Genomic DNA, 24,394 nt, shown 5'->3' on the forward strand with positions numbered 1-24,394 from the left:
TTTTCATTCTCTCTACACGCAAAGGGACTTATTATGTTGCTGATGCGTTGAATCATTGCATTGCACTGCATTGAACGTACAATCTATCATCTCGAGTCCGGCTTAACAGACTCTCTCCCCTCTGCATCATCTGGATTCTGCTTTGTCTTGACCTGGTAACTTCTTGGCTACCTGGATTTGTCTTCGTGTCTGAGCTGTCCTGAATATTACGCATTTGTGGCATTGTGGCAGTGACAGGAGTGCCATACAAATTAATCTAGTCCCCTTTGAAAGGTGTGAGACTAGGGCTGGCGACCATTTACTGTTTTTTCAGGCTCAATCTACTCATCGGCACACGATGAGTTTACATCTAAGCCGCCTTTCCCGTGGAAAGCTGACATCACATGGTGGTTCATGTCCTACTGTTGGTCAATCATTCTTCCGAGGATCACCAAACAAGAGACATGACTTAGCAAAGTCAAGGCGGCATCAGTTCTCCACAACGACCAGATGTCAGCAATCAAAGTCCGCGGATCCACAGGCGATCGCATCTGCGTTCCTGGAAAAGTTCTCTAACGGGCAAAGCTTTGTGCGGCGGCAGTTGTTGGACGCGAACCAGCTACGGCTGTTCTCGTTGACTTTGAACAGAGCGTACCTCTGGCCGTCGTCAGAAGTGTTGCGAGCAAAGACTCTGGAGGAGGTCGAGCCGAAACAAGGAACGCCCGTCCCGGCCGGATATCATCTCGCCTACTTTACGCCGGCGCAGCTGCCGGGAGTTCTTGGTCTGGACGGCACAGACGCTTCTTTCAATCCGGAAGCGCCATTTACCAGACGGATGTGGGCTGGTGGTGAGTGTGAATGGCCTGGGGCAGGTCCTGTGGCGGGTGGTGGGGCTGGGAGCAATACGAGGGCGTACTTGAGGGTGGGGGACGTGGCCACTGAAGTTACCAAGGTGTTGAGCTGCGAGGTCAAGAGAATCAAGAAGACGGGTGAAGACATGCTGGTGGTGGGGGTGGAGAAGGAGTTCCGCAACGGCAAAGACGAGCTCTGTGTGTTGGACAAGAGGAACTGGGTGTTTCGACCGGCGTTTGATCCTGCCAAACCGGCACCTCAGGTGGCCAAGCCCGAGGAGTTATCGATGGCTGAGCTCGAGCAACAGGCCCAGGGGAAGATTGTCAGGCATTACAACCGCGACGAAACGACATTGTTCCGATTCTCCGCCCTGACCTTTAACGGCCACCGTATCCATTACGACAAACCCTGGGCAAAGCAAGTGGAGGGACATCGGAACATTGTGGTACATGGACCGTTAAACCTTATCGCCATGTTGGATCTCTGGCGTGACGAGACACTCCACCAGGGAGTGGGCAGTGGCAGAGGGGGCGGCGGTGCTGAGGGAGAGGCGGAAGGTTCGCTTGTGTATCCGAAGAAGGTCGAGTATCGGGCAACTTCGCCTGTCTATGCAGGGGAGGGCTACAGGGTGATGATGAATGATGATGCAGTGGGAAGCCAAGTTGCAGAGGTTCAAGTCATTAGCGATGACGGGACGGTGTGCATGAAGGGGAAGATTAGTGATTGGTAAGAGGATGAATTCGGGGTAATTGGAAGCTCAAGCTCGACGAACGAACGGGGTCTGAGTTGGGGCACTCAAAATGTAGGAGGTAATACTGCCAGAGCACCGCCGGTGGTGGACCAAAATGGGAGCGGAAGAGGTGGGTTTCAGGATACGAGGGGCGGGATTGATTAAGCATGTGTCATACAGGACAATGTATACATAGATAGTGACGGGGTATGCACAGTCGCCTGTTCCCAGTGGTGAGGTTCGATCGGGGATGTAATCACGAGTCCCCTGGGTAGGTTCTGGCACACTGCTAGTTACCTCGAACAATGTTGATTGGGGGGCATTGGGAGGGGAGGAGGCTGGTTCATGAGCATTGCCATGGAACCCAAGATGAATTGGGTTGTTGCAGATTCAAGAGACCTGCATACATGTTCCAGACATTGCCTGAGCGACATTAGTTGATGTAGGCCAGTGTTTTATATGTTTTGCACCTTGGTCGGGGGTTGGGATAGTGTGACTGTGAGAGTGAGAATTCATTGATAGGTGGTGGCGGCGGGGAGGAGGCAGGGCAAACTTGCCAGAACCACAATGATGGGAGGTAGATGAAAGTGGTATCATGCAGACGATACAGTACCTAGTACCTTGTCGACAGTGCAACATTGTAATAATGAGAATTCTCTGTTGCCTGCATCAAGACGACCCGCCAAAAGGTGATTTGATTATTTCGCCTCGACTTTGGATGGCGGAAGCCACAGGTTGAAAGGCACCAAGGGCAAGAGAGTGTCTACAACGACGGGTGGCAACTTCCTCAATGACAGCACGAGGTAATCACCACAATCACCACGCGGCAGGTGGCCAGTGACTCCATGGATGCAGTTGCAGGTGCAGCACATCCCAGACACCTGTCGCTTTTCATCCTCAACGTCCCATCCATCTCCCGTCTCTGCTTCTTATGCTTGCTGGCGTTCATATTCATTGCTTGGCAGCAGTGGTCCGGGTAATCCTCGTCAAATTTGCCGGTGCTTGTGTCCGCCGGAAGTGGGTTCCACATGTCTTGGGCCCTTGCGCAGATGCACTACCAAGCAGGCTACTTACGCAAAATACCACGCCCGGTAGTATCGTGAATTGCTGAGGAGTAGTGGCACTGATGGGTGGGTGGACGTCTCTCACGCCGGTGACCTGCCGTGCTTGTCTCCCTGAGCCCCAGGTGCCCCATTTTACCCGGACTGCCCCGGTGGTGGAGCTTCTCGCGCTTGAGACTAAGCACTCATCCGAGGTGGACCAGCACGAGTTCGAGTCTTCTGTACTGTGCAGTAGTAGCTTACCTACCTAAGGTACTCCTTACTACTGCCTGTCTACTACCTACCTAAGTAGGGACGCATACGCAGACGGTTACACTTCAAAGTTCAGGGTCAATGAACGACTACATGCATGCGTCGAACCTCACCATGCAACTCTCGCTAAACTGATCCCTCCGGCCGCTCTTGCATAGGTCCATTTTAAAATTACAATCTTCCGTGTCCACTCGACCGCGTGTCTGCTGGACGGGTTATGACCGAACAGTGGCTCAAAGTCAAGAGAAGGTGGAAGGCTGTAAGACGTTTCAATAAGACCCTCGTTTGCTGTCGCTGCAACTACATAATTACCTATTCGGCAGTTTCGGTAGTGGCGGCGCACTTTGAACATCACCCCACTTGCTTTAGAGTCCGCTGTCACTGCGAGCTGCCATCCACGCTACCTAATTTAGAGATGTCTCGATGCCATCCTCCGTCACCATTTCTCCGTGCTCTCTGCGCTGTCACTGTGAATTATTGACTACGCACCTCCGATACGAGATGTAAGGTTTGAAGGATGGGATCCGAAGTGTGCCCTGTAGCCTGACCAGGCCCTACGGGCAAAAATACAAAACTCGTAAAGGATGGGTAGGGAAAATGAGCAATGCGCACACAGAAGTGTTGCTGGCAGCTTCTCTTCTTACACCCATACCTCTACTTGGTGGGAGCTGGAGAGTTCCGTAGTTAGCCTTTCCATATGCAGAAGTGGGCAGCTTTCCAACCCCTCGGTCCTCGCGGGGACCGTGGTGACAGCCAGAGAACCCCCCTAGACCCCTAAGCCCGAGAGGCTCCTCGGCCTGACAGCCACGACAGCCTATTGCCCGCTAACCTGACCTTAACCGTCCAACGAGCGCCTCCAGCCTATGCGTTATGTCAAGCATTGCTGTATTGCCGACTGGGGCGCCGACGGCGCCCACAGGCCGTCGCCTACGGTGCATGATCGTCGAAGCCGGCTGAGCTAAGTCACTATTCTGGTTAACTAAAGTGGTGCCTCCTCGTAATTGAGCCCTGCTTGCTGCTTTGTTACCCTGGTTAGCTGCTTGCTTTTCCATCCATCTCGAGTTTCCATTTCCATTTCCATTCCCATTTCCATCCCACTCCACTCCAACCCAACCCCAGATATGGTTTTCCTTTGATCGTTACCTCTCCCAATTCCTCCCGTCGCCCTTCCTGTCCCAACTCTTTGCCTCCGCGAGTCCTTCGGGAATTGCCAATCCTCCTTGTCCCAATCTGCCCACGACCCTATATGATATACCACCCATCTAGACACCAGTCCTCCCTTTGAGCTGCCACCCTCTCGCAGCCTTCGCAATGGTCGCAGTAATCACCCTCCTCCCATCATGATCCCTCCGACCCCCTCCGTCATAGTTCCACCAGACAGCTCTGCCCAACTCCTCCTGCGCCAGGGCAAACCCTTTGTCGCTTTCCCCAGATTCAGCATCTTGGACCTACAGGTGGAGAAGGACCATGAAGGGAACCCAGTCCCCTTCTCAGAGTGGCTAACAAAGCGTCTTCAACTTGGCCAGCCATTTGTCATTGCCGACTTCGACAAACTCGACACCTGGCCCAAGCCCGGCGCGCAGACCGGCGCTGGCGGCTTCGACATTGAGAGCCTGATTGAGTTCAGCACCAAGAAGAACATCCCCATCCGCAACTGCACCACCGGAAGGGATCTGTCCTTTACCTTGCGCAAATTTGCCGATAGCGCAAGACAGTCCTTTCCCGAGTTTCAGAACCTGTATGCGCGCGACCTGCAATGTCCCCCTCAGTGGCTGGACGTGTGTCGCAAACTTCTGCCCCCCGAACTACAATGGAGTGGTCGCCTCGATCTGTTTCAATGGCTCCCTGCTTGTGCCAGGAGCGAGGTCATGATGGCCTATGTCGGGAGTGAGGGTAGCAGCTCCGGCTTTCATCGTTGCTTTTCAAGCACCGTGGCGCTCAATCTTTTGGTCGAGACAGATGATCGTCCGGTTGTCTGTATCGGGACAGACTTCGACTCACAGCAGAAGTACAATGCGTTCATGACCGCTCACGGTGTTTCGCCGCATCTCGACTGGCTGAACTTGGGCATGGCCGACCTGCTCAAGGCCGATTTCCCCCTGTATGCATATGACCAGAGAATCGGAGACCTGGTTGTCTTCCCTCCTGCCACTGCTCATCAAGTCTGGAACCCATCCACTCTGTCCGCGAAATTGGTTTGGAACATTCTACATCCTCTTTCTCTCGAAGTCGGCTTCCAGCATGTCCAAGCGCCGTTCAATCGATTGTGCCACCCGGATGTCGCCAGGACGAATCTGTCTCTTGCCTGTGCCATGCGATCCCTCCTCCAGGACGATCAGCATCCGTCCGCTGCTCTTCCTCTCCCGCCAGATCTCCCATTACTCTCTCGCCTCTTCCGCAAGATGGCCAACGATGAAAGCATCGAAGCCACGACCACTCCAACAATCAGTCTCATTCCCGTCCAGCCAGGAACAGTTGCCACTTGCAACTTTTGCAATACCGCTATCTGGAACCGTTATGTGCGGTGCACCCAATGTGCCGACTTTGACCTGTGTTTGCTTTGCTACCTGAACGGTCGTTCTTGTGAACACACACAGTCCTACGCCTGGGCAGAGCTCTTCCCGGCAGAAGAGTGCACTCAGATCTTGAATCGGGCCCGTGAAATCCTCGGCTTTCAACCCGAGGAGCCACGCTCCGTCGACCTTCGCAAAACCTTGGGAACTGCAGTTAACGACCTCATGCGTGCCAAAACGTCCACCACAATGCGACTCTGTCATCTGTGTCGGATTGAACACCAGGAATGGAAAGGACGACGATGTGACAGGTGCACTGCCTTCTTTTGCTATCGTGGCCTTTTCCGCCATTTCGACGCATACCCCAGTGACGTGCTCCGGCACCAGGGGATGTGGACATGCCCCAAGTGTGAGGAGATCTGCAACTGTCGATGCTGCCACTTTGCCGCTGCCTACACCAAGAGTGAGAAGCCTGCCACTAAACGAAGGGTCAAGGCCAACGATCCTCGCGGTAAGGTGATGGGATTTGCAGATAATGTTTTTGACCAAAAGCGGGGTCGTCGAGAAAGCTCCACGGGAACAACAGCAACACATGGGCCCTTGGTGGGAGGAAGTTCGCAGATGGCTGGAAAGAAGAGAGCAGTCTCCTCTTCGGCAGAAGCTGGAACACCGGCTTTAATCAGAAAGGTTGAATTGCCCACACCGGAACCAGACTTGTCTGGCACCAGGAGAGTGATTCTCTCTCGTGAAGGATCTGAGTATATGATTGACTCGTCGTATACCAATCACCCGACATCCCTCCCTACCATGTTACCCAGCCTCAAGTCTTTCACGGAGAATTCGGAGTTTATGGTCAGCCCAACGGAAGAGAGGCATTCGAGGGTGAGCAGCTCGCCTGGTCTTGCTTCGATGGCATCGACTGCCGTAGGACCGGGTCGTCTGATGTCCAAAGGTCTGTCTGGCCAAGACAACACTCTCCCACCCATTCTGGGCCATACGACATCCAATGGAGTGTACGTGCCACAGCATGTCAGCAATGGAACGGTTCACAGCCATAGTCATGTCCCAATGCTGTCACCCCCAAAGACCTCAATGTTGAATCATGACGCCAAGATGCCCACCGCCGAGCTAGATGCTTCCATCATCGAGCTTGAGACACAGCTACATAATTTGAAAAAGTATGAGGAGGAATTCATCGCGCTGGACCTTGAAGACAGCCGGAGAACTTTAGCAGCCCAGCTGATCGAGTTGGAGATGCAAATCAAGGCCAAAAAGCGAGAGAAGAGTCTTGTCCTGATCGAAAGACTGAAGAGAGAGGGTTTTGGTAGCCTGGCCGCAGTGGTTGGGAAAGAGGTTGGATTAGGTGTCGGTGTGGAAAAACAGGTTGATTGACTCGATGTTGTTGAATTGTGCTTCTTTGCATCGCTACACGGAGGACGTCTGGCCTAAGAGGTGTACTGTTAACGTGGCTCAGGCAGGCCTGGGCCGACGACGAAGCATACAAATGTCTGGTAGGATTGATTGAAAAAGCATCAACGATAAGGGAGGAAGGTCTATCTGTATTGATGATTTGCAAAAGGACTGGAGGAACACTATTTATTGGACAATGCTAACAACCCTCACCTTGGCTGAGACGGCATTGGAACCGGTTTCTTCAGAGAACCAGAATTCTATCCCAGGAGCTTCATGAAATGATCTAGCTAGATTTCTACGACACGAGTATAATGTCATTTGCACAGTTTGGCCAATATCTTTGATATAACTGGGGTACTATAGGCATTTTTTTTAATGTGAACTGCCGTCTCTAATTTACTGGTGCTATCTCTCCCCTATAATTGCTTACCAGTCTAATTTCCTAAGGGTGCCCCTAAGTACTTCTAGGTGTTCATCCAGGGCTCGACCAGCCTAAGCTAGGAAAACAAGATCCGGGCTAGTTATAAGCGGGCAAGGCCTGGCCAGGCCCGACCCACTAATAACCGCCGCCAGGAGCTTCGTCACACTCGCCTTTCCACGCTTGCTTTTAAGCTCACGACCGTTTGTCCGCAGTAACCCACACATCCACATCCACACTGACACTCACAATCCACACACACACACCCCTCCCTCCTGGCCTCCGTCTGGTCCTTCCGAATCATGATCTAAACCAAGGCCATCGCCATGTTTCCAACTGTAACCCATTCATTGATGTCCTTCTTTTAGCTGCAAGATTGCTTGACCCTGTATATTTCTGCCATCGCATGCTCCAAGATCCTGACACTCACCTGCCTTCGGTTGCTCTTTCCTGCATCTGCTGTCTTGCTTGGATTGTCGCGTTCTTCAGCCAGTACATATTGCTTATGACCAATCTAACCCCTCCATCTCGAGAACACACCGATAGCACCATCCTATCCCATTCTAGGTCCCATCAGACCTTTCCTCTCCATTCCTCAATCCTGTCACGATGAGCGACACAGTTGAAACCCCGACCACTCCCAGGTCACCTCATGGGCCAGACACCCTCGAATCAGTCACCGCCCTCGCCCGATTCGAGTTTGAACCCCACAAAGGCAATCAGGGTACAAAAGTCATGATGGTAGAATGGCAAGACGATGAGCCTTCGCGGGACAAGTCTGGCAAGTGGCATGTCTCATGGTCAGGCAAACGCAGCGTCTTTCCAGCAGACGATGCTTCTATGGACAATATCCGCCGTGTATACTTCCTGCTGCCCCCAGGAACCACCATCCCCCCTCATGTCACCTTGTCCTATCACCCACCCGCTCCAGCGACCACCACCACCACCACCCCCACCACCACTTCCCCTGACTCAGAAACTCCTTCTCGTAAAATGACTGTCTACCCTCTGCCCGCCATCTTCACACCCGAACTAGGCGCCACCGCCAAAGCCAGTGGTAAAAAAGGAGTCTTACACACCATTTGGGCTAAAAAGAGACTATCTGTCCTAGAAAAAGAGATCAAACGTGAGGAAGATCACAATCTCGAGGGCATCGCCCTTGAAATGGCCCGGTCGGAAAAGGCTTGGATCGAGGCCAATTTCGGCCTTGCATTGAAACCACCAACGCTTGACATCAGCAATCTTCCCACCAACGCTGGTCCCACCAGCCCAGGCATCCAGAGCCCTCGCTCCCCAGGTGGGAGACGGCTGAGTGAGAAATTGAAAGGTCTAAGCCTTGCAACTGGTGAAAAGGATCTTGCAGGTCGAGGTCTAAATACCGTCATCCGAGAGGAACATCCCTTGTCACCTGAGGCATCCGACATTGCTCATTCTTCATTCAGTTCTTTTCATCAAGGCCCCATGCCAACAACCGCTAAGAGAATTGTCGCTCAGCCGCCTCCTGAATTCCTCAGGAAGCAACAAGGAGACCCAACCGCATCTTCTCTCTCTTTCCTTGCAACAACTTCACTACAAGACCGACAACCTGCTCCATCACAACAGAATGACCCTTCTGAAGATGATCTTTTCGCCGTTGCACTGAGCCCCAGATCCCCGGACGGACCCAAAAGTCCGTTTTCAATCTCGAGCGCAGAAGTGGGAGCGTTTGCCAAGATCAAAGGCGATCGGTAAATGTGAATGCTTTCCTACAATGCCAATGTCTATCACAATCAACCTGTTTTTGGGTTTCAAACATGATCCAAATTTTGACACTAAGGCGAAAACAAAAAGATTGTCATGAGCTATAGACCTCAAGTGAAGAATCTTCGACGTATGCGGACTAGTTGCGTGCTCGATTAGCGTCATCACCACTGTCCCACCCTACTTGCGAATCAACCAAGCGTCCCAACAACACCATCATCATGTACCCATCGCCTCCTTCAAGACTTCCAACACGGCATCTACCTTCGGTTGTCGAGCCTGCCAGAGAGATTCCTGGGTATGATATAGACAACGAAGAAAAGACGCGAAATCAAACGTCCACCCCTTACAAGAGAATCGCGGCAGCAACGAGAACAATCAATCCAAATCCCGACTCAAACAATTTGGTTGCATCGCCAGTGTACTCCTGGCCAACAGGAGTGGGAGCTACCGGGGTCGAGTTCCAATCCGCCCATGATCTGGAAGGCGCTGGTGGAGCTGTCCAATTGTAGCAGCTAGTCGTAAAGGTCGGCGCAGGCACAACGGCACTCTTGGTACATCCACAAGCACTGTCGTACCATGTGTACGTGCCCCCTGGCACGTTGCTGGCAGTAGCCGCTGGAACCACCGTCTTCTTTTTGCAACCGCACGACTCGTCCCAGTAGGTGACGGTGACGGTAGCATCGGGTGTCACACTGATCAGAGTGGCATTCACAGTGGGTGTGGTGCTTGGGAATCCAGTTGGAGTTGGAGTGACGGTAGTGGTGATGGTGGTAGTAATACCATCATCATCACTGGCCGCCTCAATGTCGAACCTGGGTGAGTAGACTACCTCGCCGTTTTGGGAAAGCCCCAAAGAATAGGAGCCCGGCCAGATTCCAGTCGGGGCTGAGATGTTCCATTCGTACAAACTCGGAACGACGGGACGATTGACTATAATCCACTATCAATATGGAGACAGACGTTTTGGGAAATTATATCTCAACCTACCAAAAATGTTCGAGATCCACGTGGAGTTGACGAGAAAGAGTGACACTGGGCTCCCATCGCCGGGAGACCATTGAATTGGCCAGATCTGTCCCACGTGAACTGTGTCCCACGTGGTGTTGACAAACTGTGCCGAGTTTGCTTGGGCCATCACGTTGGCGGCAAAGGCGCCAGCGGTGAAGAAACTGAAACGGACCATGTTTTCGATGATACTTGAGCCTTGCGAAATTCTTGCTGTACCCAAGTTCGAAGAGAAACGACCGAGTGAGGGATGGCAATGATCTGATAACCGAAATTCCTTCAAGTTCCTGGTCACATCAATCTTAGTGCCAAATCAGCAAGCCCTAACGAACGACTGGTTGAATCTTTTAAAAGAGTGAATAGGGGTCAGATCATGCAGCACAAAGAGGGGAGGAAAGCGACACGAAAACGCCGAAAACGAAGACTTCACAAGTGAGGAAAGCGAAAGCGAACACGTAAAAGAAGGTGAAAGGATGATAGAGTGTTTACATATTCGCGCCTACTGGAATTGCGCGAGCCACACAGAAAGGGAATGATATGCATGCATTCCAATCCAATCCACAGTCATGTCCACATTCTTCAGCAATGATGTGATGTGCACGAGGATCTCTGACGGAAGGGCCCGCGTTGGCTGCTTGCATACCTGCAGAAATTAAGCCTTGCCTTGTCTGTGCCCGAGCTTGGAATGACTGCCCCACGAGGGTTGTCTTGATTGCAGTATCAGAGATCATAGCTACGATAACATGACGCATGACTTTATCGCGAAAATCTCAGCGTGATGATGGTGTGGGTTTCGACATTGCACATAACTACGATAACTTTTATGACATTATGATCTGGACCGTGAGCACGATCGAGACTCGGTCTATACACGAAGCATCCAGCATGACTAGAACACCTCGAATCTCTCGACCACATCAGTTTCCCTGTTCTGGATCCGAGGCTTGATTCGATATCCTCGTTGGATAGATATGGAACTGACATATATTCCTTTCCCATAGGTGGAGTGGGATAAAGAGGATGGCTCATGTTCCCAACTAGACATGTCGAGGCGAGGCGCATATAGATCTATCTAGATACCTTACATTATATACATTTATAGCAGATGAGTACGGCGCCACAATGGAAGCTAACCCAACGAGTTGAAGTAGACACCTTTTACATGTTAGTTATGCTGGTATAAGGTGGTGTTAGCACTTGATATCTGAAAGAAATATCTCACTTTCCCAGCATATAATTTGAAGCTTGGCATGTATCCTCCTGTAAGTAAGGTAGGCAGGTATTCTTTGACCTCCCCGTGCCTTCCCCTCCCAGACGGAATCCTCTCGTGGTGGCTGGCGTGGCGGAGTTCAAATACGTCAAGGCATGAGCACGGTACGAGCAAGCCATGCAGCCACGCTATCGTCATCGTCATGGTGGCCTTATACACGTGGGTCTAACACGAAAAAGGGGCGAGACAATCGTCAAAGGGTAAACCAGTGTGCATGAAGGCTGAGACAATGGACGTGCAGTGCAGTGCAATTGACGACGACCTAGGGATATCTTAGGTACTTAGGGATGATGCCCGAATCCGTACAAAACGCCACAGTCTAATGATACATTGAAATAATAATACAGGGTATTCCTCCCATCATCAATCGATTATCCACTCCCCCAACAAGCCACAACAACTCTCAGCCAGGACACGATGGACACGAGACGATCTGGCACCAGGCCGAATCCATCAGATGACAATGCCATCTTCATATTGCCCCAACATCAGCGTCGCACACTGCGGAAAATGCCTCTCACGAAGCCCCCACGATGGTTGGACCAGACTTGGTCCGCATTCGCCATTCCCTTGCTCTCCGGAACAAGGAAGGCCAACAACAGGTAGAAAAACGTCGAGATACCAGCAAAGATCCAAAACAAGTGGCCAGGCGGCAGTTGCGCGTTGAGAATAGGCACAAACTGCGCAACCAAAAAGGTGGACAGCCAGTTGAGAGCAAGTGCCCAGCTCGATGTCGCGCCGACCGCCTCTGGTCCGACAAGTTCACTGGCCAAGATAAATGGGACTGGTCCTAATCCGAGGCCGAAGCTGCAAACGAACAGCGCAACTCCCACGATGGTGAGTGGGCGCTGATTTCTTGACAGTCCGTCGGCAAGCAAGCATGAAGCAATCCCCATGCCCATGATGGAGGCAAGTAGCGTCTTCCTCCTCCCAACTTTGTCAGGCAAAGGAGAAAAGAGCAGGGTCACAGCAACATTGGCAGCCGAAACAATGATGGTGACCAAAGCAGCCTTGTGAGGCATGATGCCTCCCAAAATAGAGACACTGTACATAATGACTGCGTTGATTCCGGTGAGTTGTTGTGCAACCATTGAGGCGCTGACAGCGACGACGGCTCTGCGATATTTTTGGATCCTGACTACATCCAAGAATGATTTCGTTTGTAGGTGATCTTCCGTTGTGCCAGCAGGATTCTTATGCCCGAGAAGAGGCTCTTGTTCACCTGCACCTGAGATATGCCAAGTGTCAACCTCAGCTCTGATGTCGGCATCCCGACCCCGAAGACGCTGGAGAACCGTTCGTGCAGCACGAGGTTGATTCTTTGAAGCAAGCCAGGTGGGGGTTTCGTTGGCAAAGAGTAGCCCAAAGAAGGCGAACGCGGCAACGAATCCGGCCGTGGCAAGAATCCACCTCCATTTCGAGTCCTTGGACAAGAAATAACCGAGCAACTGTGCAACGACAATCCCAAAATTGATTTGAACCTGGGTGAAAGCACCGAAAAGACCTCGCTTGTCATTTGGTGAAATTTCAGAAATGTAGATGGGAGCAACCACGGTAGCTGCGCCTGCGCCAACCCCAGAAATTGCTCTGCCGAGAGCCAACACCCAGATCCTCCCAGCGAGGGCCTCGGCGATGGGACCGCCAGCGAGAAAGAATGTAAGCAACCGTAAAGCGAACAATCGACCCCATCTGGTGGCGATAGGGCCGCTAAAGAGAGCGCCAATTAAGCCACCGATGGTGAAGAGAGACTGAATCATGCCCCATTGGGCATTGGACATGTGGATACATTGCGGCAAGCCAAGGATATCGTAAGTTGGGAGTCTTCGCACTTCACATCTGATGACGCTTTCGGGGGCATTGAGTTCTCCCTGTTGTGGTGTGAGCTAGCTGTCTCCCATATGGAAGGACATACTTACAAGATGGTACCCGAATTGAAGAGGGCCAAGGGTAGCGAAAAAAAGTAGGTAGATTAAAAAAGGAGTGACTCGCTCGCTCGAAGGACTCGGGTAGTCTGGTGCCTCAGCGGGCATTTTGTCTTCCTCAGTGGAGGTCTGGTTGAGAGACCTGTACCCGCTGTCAACTCTGGTTAACGTTGCTTGGGCCATTTTCACGAGGCGATGTCCGAGTTGCCGAATATAGCGCACGGGAAGCAATGGGAAAGGTGAAATACCATACCTTATATGGACCAAAGAAGTAAACTGCTTATCGTAATTGATGCTGGGGTACGTCGTTGATGCGTCACCTTGCAGATGAGTTGCAGGTAGGCAACAAGATTGATAGTGTCTGTGGCCATTCTGAGAAGACTTTGGAGCAGGAAGTGGCGACCTCCGATATGAGATCTTCAGCGTTCAGAAGGAAGTCGCGATTGTAGTCGAGGAGATCCTGGAGAAGCGGCAAGCACAACCATGGCCAATCTCAACGATCCAAGGCATATCTGCGATCTTGGTCGGTGCACCTTCATCATAGTACTTGAAGAATAAATGTATCTGACGGAATCATCGTCATCACGGCTCGCCTCTTGTGCCGCTGTAGCCACAACAACCCTCAGCATTGGCTGTCTTGCATCTTCGGAGGTCGCCGTTAGTAAGGAGGCGACTTGCCAGCGAGATCTGTGCCGAGATGGCGCTCGGCCGCTAGTGTGATTCTGTTCATTGATTGGGTCAAGAACGCCCTTGCCAAGTCCACGGTCCGTGAGTTTTCCCTTTCGTACCAACGTCAGATCGTCTTCTGTAGCAACGTCCAAACGTTTGAAACAACCAATTCCAAAGACACTATCAGGCAGCATGATTCAACATGTATTGGTACGTCTCTAGACAAGACGCTGGCCACCCTAGCGCCAATCTCTGAACACGCTTGAACAGGCTGAACGATAAGAAGCCCACCCTTGCATATGTCCAATGCTCATTGGCTCGCCTTGATTCCTGTGATAACAACTCGAAGTCTGCCACTCAGACCTGAGTCATGAAGGTTGACCTAGCAAGCTCACACGATCGATCAGACGTGTATCGCTATTTCTGGCGGATGACCTCATCATGCTCAACATGTCACGACCTGGCACAAGCCTTAACATTGCCCAACAGCTAAGGAAAACTACTCAACTTGGCTTGGAAGGTAGGAAGTCACGTTTCTTGAATTGCTGCTTTATGCCTATGGATCCACTTCACCATCGCTATTGTGAATGTAAAATGGACATACTAACGCATCCATAGATGCCGTGAGAGGCCTTGACAAAAAGCAGCAGCCGGGCAATACTTATCATGGAAAAGTCAAGATTGGCAACAAATATAACATTATTGGCTTCATCAGCAGCGGGACATATGGCAGGGTTTACAAGGCTATGGAAAAGAATCCGAAAGGAGATTTGTTAAGCCCAACATCGACGACCAACTCCAAGGAACTTTATGCAATCAAAAAGTTTGTCGTCCAGTCCTAGTCAAGTACATCGTGCTCATTCTTTACAGATTCAAGCCGGAGAAAGAAGGGGACAATGTGCAGTATACGGGGCTATCACAATCTGCCATTCGGGAGATGTCTTTGTGTACAGAGTTGTCTCATCCCAATGTTGTCCACTTGGCTGAAATCATCCTCGAAGACAAGTGCGTCTTCATGGTGTTCGAATACTGTGAGCATGACTTGCTCCAAATCATCCATCATCATACTCAACCAACCCGGCGGCCAATACCCGCCAACATGATCAAGTCAATTTTGTTTCAACTCTTGAATGGCTTATTCTACCTCCATCAGAACTGGGTGATCCATCGGGACTTGAAACCAGCCAACATTATGGTTACCTCCTCCGGTCATGTTCGCATTGGCGATCTTGGCCTTGCTCGACTATTCCACAAGCCTTTATCCTCTCTATATACTGGCGACAAGGTTGTTGTCACAATTTGGTATCGAAGCCCCGACCTTCTTCTCGGTGCACGCCATTATACCCCCGCTATCGATCTTTGGGCCGTAGGTTGCATCTTTGCAGAATTACTTAGCCTTCGACCGATTTTTAAAGGAGAGGAAACCAAGATGGACAGCAAAAAGACCGTTCCCTTTCAGAGAAACCAAATGGGAAAGATCGTGGAAATCTTGGGTATGCCGAGAAGGGAGAACTGGAAAGGTCTGGCCGACATGCCAGAATATAGCCAACTCCAATCCTTGATGATGTCCAGGGGTGGCATGCCCGGTTTGTATCCTGGTTCATCATCGTCGTTGAGTCGGGGGTCGAATGCTAACAACGGGACCGGGCTGGAAACTTGGTACAACAACTGCCTGCGGCTGAGTAATTATCCCTCAGATAAATCCCCAGGCCAGCGAGGCTTACAACTGCTATCTGAACTTTTCGAATACGATCCTGAGCAACGATTAACCGCCGAGCAAGCTCTGCAACATGACTACTTCAGATGCACAGATGATGGCCCCAACAGAGGCAAGATTTGGGTGACCAATAATTGTTTTCAGGGCCTGGACGAAGTATACCCGCATCGAAGGGTGAGCACGGAAACAAATGATATTGGCACTGGTAGTTTACCAGGAACCAAGCGAAATGGACTTCCAGATGACTCCCTTCTACCTCCTGCGAAGAGGCGATAGGAACGACCCATTAAGCCCAAGCTTGTTTAGGCCGGAGCGCCAATGTACTGTCTGAATTTGGTTGTGCGTGAAGGCCATCTTTCCTCAGAGTGTATCGATAAGCTGGTATCATCTACCACGCATCGCAGACCTAAAGCTGAGGGACATGAAACCAATGGAGGCTGTAGTCAGGTTCATCTATGCCTTTAAACCACTCTTCCAGCGTACATACGGACGATTATGAAGTCACAACATACCAACCAGACAGGTTGAGAGTGGTATGGGTGTGTGGAAAAGAAGTCTCGATCAGCCTGTCATTGAGCATCACATCAGTCGCTTGGATCATTTTCACACAACATATGCATGCCTCTCAGAAAATTTAAGGCTTCCACATGTCGTGCAGCAGCCGAAGCATTCAAAGCATTCAAAGAAAAGTGGTTGATTGATGTGCTGGCTCATTCAAAATGCCACGTGAGACTGGTCTGAAAGCTGGGCTCAATCAACATATCTATAGCAAAGTTCGAGCTCAGCAAATCATGGATCACAATGGATGAAAATAATGCCTCCCAACATAGATGATTGGATTTCATGTTGATTTTATTGCTAGTAGCGCGGCTACTTTTGAGCTGCATGCTACTAAAATCATCGTCTTCGCCCAAGGTGGCCGGGTTGCATTGCAACATTCACCATCTCCCCTGCGCCGCAATGATTTTTGCACTCATTTTCCGTTATTCTATGTCGCGGGCATCCTCAATCCACATAGCATTTGCAACCGTCTTGAGCACCCGGTCCTGTCATTGAAGAAGCGGATTTATGCCTGGAGGGCCTTAGCGGGCTGTTGTTGAGGGTTGACCTTCTTGCCGTCCTTGTTGTATCGAACTCTTGGGGGAGGGGCACGGTTGCGGCGACCTTCTCTCGATCGGACACGTACGATCTTGCCGTGGATGGCGCAGGAGACGCAGTATTGGAGCTTGAGATACATCTTTGGAACAGCGTAATCGGCGAAGACTGAGGCATCCGAAATATCACCTGGAAGGTCGCAGGGACCATTTGTTAGATTCAACCATTTCTTCTGCAAGTATTTTCCAGGACACTGAGAGTGGATTCAAACGTACGGATCGCAGCAGACTCGACCATGTTTCGGATGGTAAATCTTTTGATGGCCTTGTCCTTGGGTGTGCATCGTGAGCAGTTGGAGCATCGGATTGGCTTGACGTGGCCGCGGCCCTTCTTGTTACGTCCGCTATTTAACTGTTAGCATGCAGGGCCCTTAGACGTCGGCGATGGAGGTGTTGCTCACTTGGACGCTCGCTTCTTGACCATTTTGTCGGTATGTGAGGGTTGATGATGTCCGGTGGTGAGAGTTCGAAGCAACGAGCGCACTTGGACAAAAACCCCAAAGTGTGAGTGTGCCAAGATTGCGCCAGAAGCTAATGCATTTATGGTTAGTGCATCATCAACTGACCAGGAGTATGCCAGGGATTGACCTTTGTTTTTCGTATGCCCAACAAAGTAGGTATTCCGAGTACACTTTCGTCACGTGGAAGGAGCAAACAGGGGGCGTGACTGCAGTGGGGTTTCCACTCTTAGGTGGCTTGTTTACTTGCCTAAACTCAAGCCTGAAGTCGCGAATCGGAACCGCCTGATCGAACCTGGCAACCACGCAAACCAATCTTCGGGTCTACCTGTGGATGGATCAACATTTGACACAACTAGACTCGTCGTCCTCCTCACCTCTCCTGTTCTGAAAGCCAATCGACTCTTCACTTCCTCATCCGTGTTGTGACTTGCATTGCTTTCCACCCCACAGACCACTCTGGTCCGGCTCCTAAATCCCCGACATTCCTCTCGTCAATCTGCACCATGTCGTCGAGTCAAGTCAGCGGAACCTTTCGAGGAACACCAAATCGCCGTAACCAAGTCCCTTTCACTGATTCTCCCTCTGGTATCCCTCGTCCAAAGCTGGAGACGGCTGCGAGTCAAGTTCAGAGCGAAATGTCTGGCGCATCTACCTTATCTGCCAGTCGGCAGAAACAAAGTAAACGTGATGAGGTACGTCTCCCACTGTCAGTCTATCTCGTCATCACAGCGCCTGACATGCTCTGTTCAGGCCATTCGACGCAAAATGGAAGCAGACCTTAGCAAGAAGAAGCATGTCCCATCCCGCGCTCGCCATACCCGCAAAGCACCTCCTGGCACTGTCCTTGCCCTGAAACCTAGTCAAGCCTTGCAGATTAAACCCAATACGACTGTGGCCGAGGCCGCTCAATTGATGGCAGCGAAGAGGGAAGACTGTGTCCTTGTCACAGATGACGATGATAGAATTGCAGGCATTTTCACTGCGAAGGACCTGGCATTCCGTGTCGTTGGGGCCGGAATCAAGGCTAGCCAAGTCACCATCGAACAGATCATGACAAAGAATCCATTGTGCGCTCGGACCGACACAAGTGCTACGGATGCATTGGACTTGATGGTCCGAAAAGGCTTCAGACATCTACCCGTCATGGATGAGAACCAAGATATTTCTGGCATCCTGGATATTACAAAATGCTTCTACGAAGCAATGGAGAAGCTGGAGCGCGCATACAGTTCCTCGCGGAAGTTGTACGATGCATTGGAAGGCGTCCAATCCGAACTGGGTTCTAGCCAGCCCCAACAAATCATTCAATACGTCGAGGCTCTCAGGATGAAGATGTCAGGCCCCACGTTGGAGTCAGTTCTGAATGGCCTTCCCCCAACCACTGTGTCAGTCAGAACATCGGTGAAAGAGGCAGCCCAGCTGATGAAGGAGAACCACACAACTGCAGTTCTAGTCCAAGATCAGGGCTCTATCACTGGCATTTTCACCAGCAAGGATGTCGTCCTCCGCGTGATTGCCCCCGGACTTGATCCTTCGAACTGCAGTGTCGTCCGAGTCATGACTCCTCATCCCGATTTCGCTCCTTCGGACATGAGCATTCAAGCCGCACTGCGAAAGATGCATGGTAGGTCCTCAGGCTCTATCAACTCTATTGATACTAACAGAAATGAATAGATGGCCACTATCTAAACTTGCCTGTGATGAACGAGACTGGCGAAATTGTTGGAATGGTCGATGTCCTCAAGTTGACCTATGCGACCCTAGAACAAATCAACACCATGAACACTGGGGAGTCTGAAGGCCCGGCTTGGAATAAGTTCTGGTTATCCATGGACAACGACACCGAATCCGTTATGTCCGGAGAGGGTAGCCTTCGTCCAACCACCCCTGGGCATAGATCTGTTTTGGACACCGAGTCTGTACGGCCCAGCGTCGACAGGGGTGACAGTGTCATGCCCCATGATTCAGCCTCTCATCGCGGTGATGATGCTCACTCTGAGGTTCTTCCCTCGATTGAACCGCCCGAACAGACGCCGTTCCCATTCAAATTCAAGGCACCAAGCGGCCGGGTGCACAGAATTCAAGTGATTGCCAACAATGGAATTCAAGAGCTCGTTAACAACGTCAGCGCAAAACTTGGCGCTGAGATTGAAGCCGTCGGGGGCGAGGTTGTCGTCGAAAATGGTAAACTGGGTAAGGCTGGATATGCTCTCAGCTACATGGATGATGAAGGCGACACAGTTTCAATCACGACCGATCAGGATCTTTTAGATGCAATCCTTCTCGCTCGTCAGGGCAAGCGAGAAAAGGTCGACCTCTTCGTACATGATCCAGCTCAACCACCAATCGCCGCTACCGTTGATCCAAGACCACAATTGTCGAAACCTCCCACCCCTCCAGAATCTGTGGCTAAGGAGCCTCACGCAACCTCCCTGCCCGACAGCGACGAGGATGAAGAGGAGGAGACATCCCGTGTCAGAACCATCAGATCAAAGAAGCAACAAGCTTTTGCAACAAGACATGGACACCAGCAGGAGCAAATCATTCAAGGGGTTCCCAATGATCTTCTCCTCCCCGGAGCCATAGTCACTCTTGCCGTTGTGATCGTTGGCGTCTTCGCCATTGGTCGCGCCAGCTCAAAGTGACCCGGCCGGATACTCACGGTTGTTGCTTTAATATTGCTTGCGACTTGCTTATCATTATGACCTCACTACTCCTTGATCTTAATCGTGCCCTATGGAAGGGCTACGGATCATGGACGCGGGAGATTGCTGTACCTTGGCATGAATTACGGATATGAAGATTTCCATGTCCTTCCAGGCAGAATTGAACGAAGAATCTTGACTCACTCGCTTTCATCTTATGACGAATTATTGTCCTGTCCATCCTTGGTGTGTCACTGGTCTGTATATAGGCATGATCAATACATGCGTCGGTCCCTGTGTGAGCGAACACCTTTGGATCAGAGAACCTATTCCCTTGCTCTTGGGCTTCGTGGGAACTCTGAATGGGGTACAGCCCCGTATCGCACATATTTTCATATACAGGCATATTTCGAATTGAAGCCAAACCAGATGGCCTAACTACCTATCTACATCAAACTCGTCCTTCCACCGATTTCAGTGCCACCTTGTCCATTTGGCATTTCTCCGTTCCTGCCCACAACAAACTCTCTATAGATAGCTGCCAGCCTCTTTCTCTCTTCAGACGAGATCGAGCTTCTTGTGCTAGCCAGACTCTTTTCCACGTGCCTCCATTCAATCAACACGTGCTCTTTCTCGTCCCCTTGGTCCTTTTGCTCCGTGCCATCCTCTCTGAGGCCGTCACTGTTGGGTCCTCCCAGAGAACCATTGGCGTAATTACCACGAAGCATGGCTTTCTCACGCTTTCGTGACAGTTTCAACTCCTCAATCTTAGCAGCAACTGCAGCTTTGCTGTCCATGGCCGATGAAGTCAAGACCTTTTTGGCCCGTGCATCTTCCTCGGCGGAATAGAGAAATTGAATGAAATCGTTCTTATCACCAGCGGGTCGTTTGCGTCTTCGACTGCCAGAAGTGGAATCCTTCTCCTTGACTCCGTTGGACAATCCCTTCGACTTGTCCTTGCCGTTTGTATTTTTGGTGAGATCGCCGAGGAGGTCATGAATGGCTTCTAGATGGGCATTGTACATCAAAGCTTGAAGATCTGCACCGCTGAATCCATCGGTGCGTTGCGCAACCGTGAGAAGACGGTTTTCAACCTCGGCAGTCAACTCGAGTTTGGAGCTCACTGCCCGCAAAATGTCGAGTCGATCATCCGCATCAGGCATGTCACACAACAATGACTTGTCAAGACGACCGGGACGTAGGAGCGCAGGGTCAATCAGGTCGGGTCGAGACGTAGCCGCAAGCACATAGACGCCATCAAGGCCTTCAGCACCATCCATTTGCGTCAGCATTTGATTGACCACTCGGTCCGTCACACCCGTGCTGTCATGCCCTCGTTTCGGCGCAATGCTGTCGAACTCGTCGAAAAAGAGAACACAAGGCTTCGCGGCCTGTGCACGCTCAAATAGATCACGCACCGACTTTTCAGATGCACCGATGTATTTATTGAGGATTTCGGGGCCCTTGACGGATATGAAGTTGAGATTGCATTCGCCAGCAACAGCCGAAGCCAATAAAGTCTTGCCACAGCCGGGAAATCCATAGAGGAGTAGACCGGACCGTAATCGAAGAGGGGACCGGGCGAAAATAGGCGCATACTTTGTTGGATAAAGTAGCGTTTCAAGGAGAGTGTTGCGCGTCTCGTGCAGACCACCGATGGACGAGAAGGTGGTGGTCGAGTGCGTCAACGTGACGTTCCGCAGAGAAGCCGGTGTGAAGCTGGCAAGTGCCGAGTCAAAATCAACCTTGGTCAGAGTGGGAGCTGCGTCGGAAGCATCGCTTTCAGACAGCATTCGAGTAAGAGTCTCGTTCCTTGCGCGAGCCACGAGAAGAACCAAATCAGCTGGCATATAGCCATCAGTCTTTCCGGCAATGTCGAGTAGATCAAGGCTTGACGAGACCCGGAAGCCCTCTACAGGGTGAGTTGATGCCGATGAGCCAGGTCTCGATGAAAAGCTGGACGGATCCATCCATGAGCTCTCGGAAATGCTTTGTGCATCGCTGGTGTTTCTGGTATGGGTGCCGTTCCGGGCAGAAGCCGCCCCGTCACTGGTGAGAGCATCGAGAACATCTCGTCTGATTTCCTTGGTTGGCGCTTTAATAGCAACAATGTCTCCAATGACGTGTCCTCCAATGATGATAGAATTGAGGGCATCTTTGGACTGTGCAGTCGCAAGGAGAGCCACTCCAGAATGAATACTGCAATATTGTCGGATGATGGAGCAGAGAATCTCGGTGATTTGACGGCTCCGGCCGTTGTCATTGCCGACTTGTAGTTCTGTCTCCACAGGACAGATCTTGTCCAGATCGTCGAGCACAACCACTGCTTGCCCACCCAGTCTGGCACACCATGACGCCGACATGAATAGTCTGGTCAGGGTCTCTTTGATGGTCGACACTCGGATTTCATCTGTCACAAGCTTCTGGCAAGAGAAGAAAGTCACGTTGAAAACATAATCTTCCCGGAGTTGTTGAGATATGCGTTGAGCAAGTGATGTTTTCCCAGAACCAATGCCACCAGTTAGGAGCACCGAGGAGCACAATGTCAAGGTGGACATGCATTGCTTGAGGATCTTGTCAATGCCAATCAATTTTGGAATTTTCGATGGTACATCATGTGCAAAGCTCGGAAACAGTGTGGTGAGTTCAACGGGCCGTGGGACTTCGTCTTTGATGTCGAATTCGGGCTCTTGCTCTTGTCCCAGAACCCAGAGGCATGAGTCTTTGGGTTCCTCGGTTTGATCAGCCGGGCGTCGGAATCGAATGATCCCGCCATCGAAAGATGTTGCAAGTGATGGTTCTCCTGATGCTGGCAACACCATGCCATCAGTGATAGGTCCAGACAACAATCCATCGTCGCCGGTGAAAACCAGGCGCAGCTTGTCGATAACTGCTTGTTTGGCTGCCTTGTCACCTCCAAGTTTGATCCCTTCTTTCTTTTTCTGATTGAGCGGCAAGAATGGGTAAAAGTGGAATTTCTTGACCGAGTATCGAGAAAGTGGAGGAGAAGCTGCTTCAACTCGGACGATAACGCCCACTTGTCCCTCGATACCCAGCATCTGACACATTGTCGAAGACAGTACAACATGATTATTGTCGAGGGGGTTCTGCCAGGGCATAACTCTAGCCACAATTTTTGTTGCAGGTCGGCCCACCTCGCTGTTCTCCTCTTCCTTGAGCTGATTAACATGGTTTTGCTCCAATTGAGCCCGGAGGCCGGATGGTCTGACTATCGTGACATTTGCCCAGGCAGTTCCTTTCAAGCTCTCAGACTCGGCAACTTCAGGAGATAACCAGATTGTAAGCTTGTTGTTCAGTACAGCATCAGAGGTATCATCGAAAAACGTGTTAGCGACTGATCGATCGAAGGATCTCAAGAACAAGGCAGACTTGACAATTCTTTTTGACGAACCACGCGCGGTGCTGACGCCGCTCTTGCCACTGCGCCTGCTTGCGATGCTCCTCGAATCACCTCTGTTGCTTCGATTTACCCTAGCTCGGGTTTTTGGAGCCACAATCACTTCTGCGTCGGGTGCGATCTTGGCAAACGGCGATGTGCTTGCAACTGGTGGTGCGAGAGAGGTGACGATAATGTTCGCAGTGGACGTTGGCGAAAGATGGAGAGTCAGTGGATGCATTGTTTCAGCTTGAGTGGCTGACTTGTTGCTGTAAGAAGGATTCGGCAGGGCTCGAATTTGAGAAAGCAGATTCAGTTCCAGAAACGTAGCGTGGAGTTCGATAGCCTCCCAGTCGGCCGGAGTGACAGGCTCGATGTTTATGCTGTGAGCAATAGGAGGATCCAGATGAATCAAAAGTCCAATCTTCTGACCCTCAGAGAGCCCAAGCAGCTTTGCGAAGGTGGCGTCGATTTCAACCATTTGAGTTTCTTGTTCTCGGCCTGACCTTGCGCGGTCATTGTTGATAAGAGAACCTGGGCGAGTCCTGCTAGGCATGCCAGTCCATCCAACATAGGCGGATCTTTGGAAGCCGGCAGCATTTCCACTTGACACAGCCCCAGATGATAATGTCGCTGATTTGTATTGTAACTCAACGACGACATTTTGAGCTGGCTACAATAGGGTCAGCGGGGATGAGGGGTTGAGCAGTAGTCAAAGGAAGTCTTACAATATTGGTGTTGCTGATCAAGGCTATCAGGCCAGGAGGGAGATTGACCAAGCAATTTTTCAGGGAGACCAAGGCCACCTCTGCGCGCACGGCTGGTGCCATCCTGATGGAAGCGTGACTTGCGTTCGTTGACAGCCGACGACCTTCGTTATCAAGAGCTAAGTATGGGCCTCACAAGGACATTTCATCCACACACGTCAGTCGAGATGACAAGGTTATTGCTGTATAGTAGCGCGCGAGAAAGACGCCTCTGTCCTGATGTCGTGGACTTTGAATTGATCGATATTGACGAAAATTGAGGCGACTGGTAGAGGTCTTGTTTGGCCACTCTGCTCTTTCCCGATCCTTGCGGACCTCGGCATGTGTGTTGGGCAAATTGGTCACGTGAGAAAACAGGTTTCTCGAAGCATTTAGACGACACATGTAACCCAACTGCTTCACCGGAGAAATCACTTTACGCGTCGC

At 51.1% G+C, this 24,394-nt stretch overlaps 9 protein-coding genes across 12 annotated transcripts; 5 read left to right on the forward strand and 4 right to left on the reverse strand.

The window, feature by feature from the left end:
• The first annotated feature begins 210 nt into the window (after positions 1-210).
• Positions 211-1,882, forward strand: PV10_02155 (uncharacterized protein). The gene has a single exon (XM_016366439.1). The coding sequence runs from the start codon at positions 338-340 to the stop codon at positions 1,559-1,561; it is 1,224 nt and encodes a 407-aa protein (XP_016225957.1). The 5' UTR covers positions 211-337; the 3' UTR covers positions 1,562-1,882.
• A 2,067-nt stretch (positions 1,883-3,949) lies between these two features.
• PV10_02156 (uncharacterized protein) lies at positions 3,950-7,124 on the forward strand. Its single transcript, XM_016366440.1, has one exon. It carries the CDS (start codon positions 4,215-4,217, stop codon positions 6,777-6,779), a length of 2,565 nt encoding a protein of 854 aa, XP_016225958.1. The 5' UTR covers positions 3,950-4,214; the 3' UTR covers positions 6,780-7,124.
• Positions 7,125-7,554: 430 nt separating this feature from the next.
• PV10_02157 (uncharacterized protein) lies at positions 7,555-9,728 on the forward strand. Its single transcript, XM_016366441.1, has one exon. It carries the CDS (start codon positions 7,828-7,830, stop codon positions 8,947-8,949), a length of 1,122 nt encoding a protein of 373 aa, XP_016225959.1. The 5' UTR covers positions 7,555-7,827; the 3' UTR covers positions 8,950-9,728.
• On the reverse strand, positions 9,305-10,144 carry PV10_02158 (uncharacterized protein; the record flags this gene model as incomplete). Its single annotated transcript, XM_016366442.1, has 2 exons — positions 9,305-9,891; positions 9,949-10,144. The coding sequence occupies 2 exons, from the start codon at positions 10,142-10,144 to the stop codon at positions 9,305-9,307; spliced, it is 783 nt and encodes a 260-aa protein (XP_016225960.1).
• Positions 10,145-11,494: 1,350 nt separating this feature from the next.
• Positions 11,495-13,698, reverse strand: PV10_02159 (uncharacterized protein). The gene is made up of 3 exons (XM_016366443.1): positions 13,412-13,698; positions 13,153-13,309; positions 11,495-13,104 (listed from the first exon to the last, which is right to left on the reverse strand). The coding sequence occupies exons 2-3, from the start codon at positions 13,264-13,266 to the stop codon at positions 11,725-11,727; spliced, it is 1,494 nt and encodes a 497-aa protein (XP_016225961.1). The 5' UTR covers positions 13,267-13,309; positions 13,412-13,698; the 3' UTR covers positions 11,495-11,724.
• A 301-nt stretch (positions 13,699-13,999) lies between these two features.
• Positions 14,000-16,344, forward strand: PV10_02160. Of its 3 annotated transcripts, XM_016366445.1 has the most exons (4): positions 14,000-14,037; positions 14,098-14,347; positions 14,446-14,650; positions 14,698-16,344. In XM_016366445.1, the coding sequence occupies exons 2-4, from the start codon at positions 14,269-14,271 to the stop codon at positions 15,818-15,820; spliced, it is 1,407 nt and encodes a 468-aa protein (XP_016225963.1). In that variant the 5' UTR covers positions 14,000-14,037; positions 14,098-14,268; the 3' UTR covers positions 15,821-16,344. The 3 variants fall into 3 exon arrangements, with proteins under 3 accessions (XP_016225963.1, XP_016225962.1, XP_016225964.1); XM_016366444.1 differs by having other exon boundaries at positions 14,000-14,347; XM_016366446.1 differs by having other exon boundaries at positions 14,000-14,347; positions 14,446-16,344.
• PV10_02161 (40S ribosomal protein S26E) lies at positions 16,132-17,161 on the reverse strand. Its single transcript, XM_016366447.1, has 3 exons — positions 17,100-17,161; positions 16,915-17,042; positions 16,132-16,828 (listed from the first exon to the last, which is right to left on the reverse strand). The coding sequence occupies exons 1-3, from the start codon at positions 17,120-17,122 to the stop codon at positions 16,611-16,613; spliced, it is 369 nt and encodes a 122-aa protein (XP_016225965.1). The 5' UTR covers positions 17,123-17,161; the 3' UTR covers positions 16,132-16,610.
• Positions 17,162-17,535: 374 nt separating this feature from the next.
• On the forward strand, positions 17,536-20,261 carry PV10_02162. Of its 2 annotated transcripts, XM_016366448.1 has the most exons (3): positions 17,536-17,851; positions 17,910-18,783; positions 18,834-20,261. In XM_016366448.1, the coding sequence occupies exons 1-3, from the start codon at positions 17,663-17,665 to the stop codon at positions 19,802-19,804; spliced, it is 2,034 nt and encodes a 677-aa protein (XP_016225966.1). In that variant the 5' UTR covers positions 17,536-17,662; the 3' UTR covers positions 19,805-20,261. The 2 variants fall into 2 exon arrangements, with proteins under 2 accessions (XP_016225966.1, XP_016225967.1); XM_016366449.1 differs by having other exon boundaries at positions 17,536-18,783.
• PV10_02163 (uncharacterized protein) lies at positions 20,202-24,198 on the reverse strand. The gene is made up of 2 exons (XM_016366450.1): positions 23,930-24,198; positions 20,202-23,874 (listed from the first exon to the last, which is right to left on the reverse strand). The coding sequence occupies exons 1-2, from the start codon at positions 24,029-24,031 to the stop codon at positions 20,251-20,253; spliced, it is 3,726 nt and encodes a 1,241-aa protein (XP_016225968.1). The 5' UTR covers positions 24,032-24,198; the 3' UTR covers positions 20,202-20,250.
• Between the last annotated feature and the right edge of the window lie 196 nt (positions 24,199-24,394).

This window comes from Exophiala mesophila (genome assembly GCF_000836275.1).
Source record: "Exophiala mesophila strain CBS 40295 unplaced genomic scaffold supercont1.2, whole genome shotgun sequence".
Taxonomy (NCBI): Eukaryota; Fungi; Ascomycota; class Eurotiomycetes; order Chaetothyriales; family Herpotrichiellaceae; genus Exophiala; species Exophiala mesophila.

Bases quoted from the DNA above. Each gene is read 5' to 3' on its own strand.
- PV10_02155 (XM_016366439.1), top strand. From the start codon at position 338: ATGAGTTTACATCTAAGCCGCCTTTCCCGTGGAAAGCTGACATCACAT.
- PV10_02156 (XM_016366440.1), top strand. From the start codon at position 4,215: ATGATCCCTCCGACCCCCTCCGTCATAGTTCCACCAGACAGCTCTGCC.
- PV10_02157 (XM_016366441.1), top strand. From the start codon at position 7,828: ATGAGCGACACAGTTGAAACCCCGACCACTCCCAGGTCACCTCATGGG.
- PV10_02159 (XM_016366443.1), bottom strand. From the start codon at position 13,266: ATGCCCGCTGAGGCACCAGACTACCCGAGTCCTTCGAGCGAGCGAGTC. The intron at 13,105-13,152 runs GTAAGTATGTCC...ACACCACAACAG, and splicing joins TTCAATTCGGGTACCATCTT to GGAGAACTCAATGCCCCCGA.
- PV10_02160 (XM_016366444.1), top strand. From the start codon at position 14,269: ATGCTCAACATGTCACGACCTGGCACAAGCCTTAACATTGCCCAACAG. The intron at 14,348-14,445 runs GTAGGAAGTCAC...ACGCATCCATAG, and splicing joins TACTCAACTTGGCTTGGAAG to ATGCCGTGAGAGGCCTTGAC. The intron at 14,651-14,697 runs GTTTGTCGTCCA...CATTCTTTACAG, and splicing joins GAACTTTATGCAATCAAAAA to ATTCAAGCCGGAGAAAGAAG.
- PV10_02161 (XM_016366447.1), bottom strand. From the start codon at position 17,122: ATGGTCAAGAAGCGAGCGTCCAA. The intron at 17,043-17,099 runs GTGAGCAACACC...ACAGTTAAATAG, and splicing joins GTCAAGAAGCGAGCGTCCAA to CGGACGTAACAAGAAGGGCC. The intron at 16,829-16,914 runs GTACGTTTGAAT...GCGACCTTCCAG, and splicing joins GGTCGAGTCTGCTGCGATCC to GTGATATTTCGGATGCCTCA.
- PV10_02162 (XM_016366448.1), top strand. From the start codon at position 17,663: ATGTCGTCGAGTCAAGTCAGCGGAACCTTTCGAGGAACACCAAATCGC. The intron at 17,852-17,909 runs GTACGTCTCCCA...TGCTCTGTTCAG, and splicing joins AACAAAGTAAACGTGATGAG to GCCATTCGACGCAAAATGGA. The intron at 18,784-18,833 runs GTAGGTCCTCAG...AGAAATGAATAG, and splicing joins CGCACTGCGAAAGATGCATG to ATGGCCACTATCTAAACTTG.
- PV10_02163 (XM_016366450.1), bottom strand. From the start codon at position 24,031: ATGGCACCAGCCGTGCGCGCAGAGGTGGCCTTGGTCTCCCTGAAAAAT. The intron at 23,875-23,929 runs GTAAGACTTCCT...ACCCTATTGTAG, and splicing joins TGATCAGCAACACCAATATT to CCAGCTCAAAATGTCGTCGT.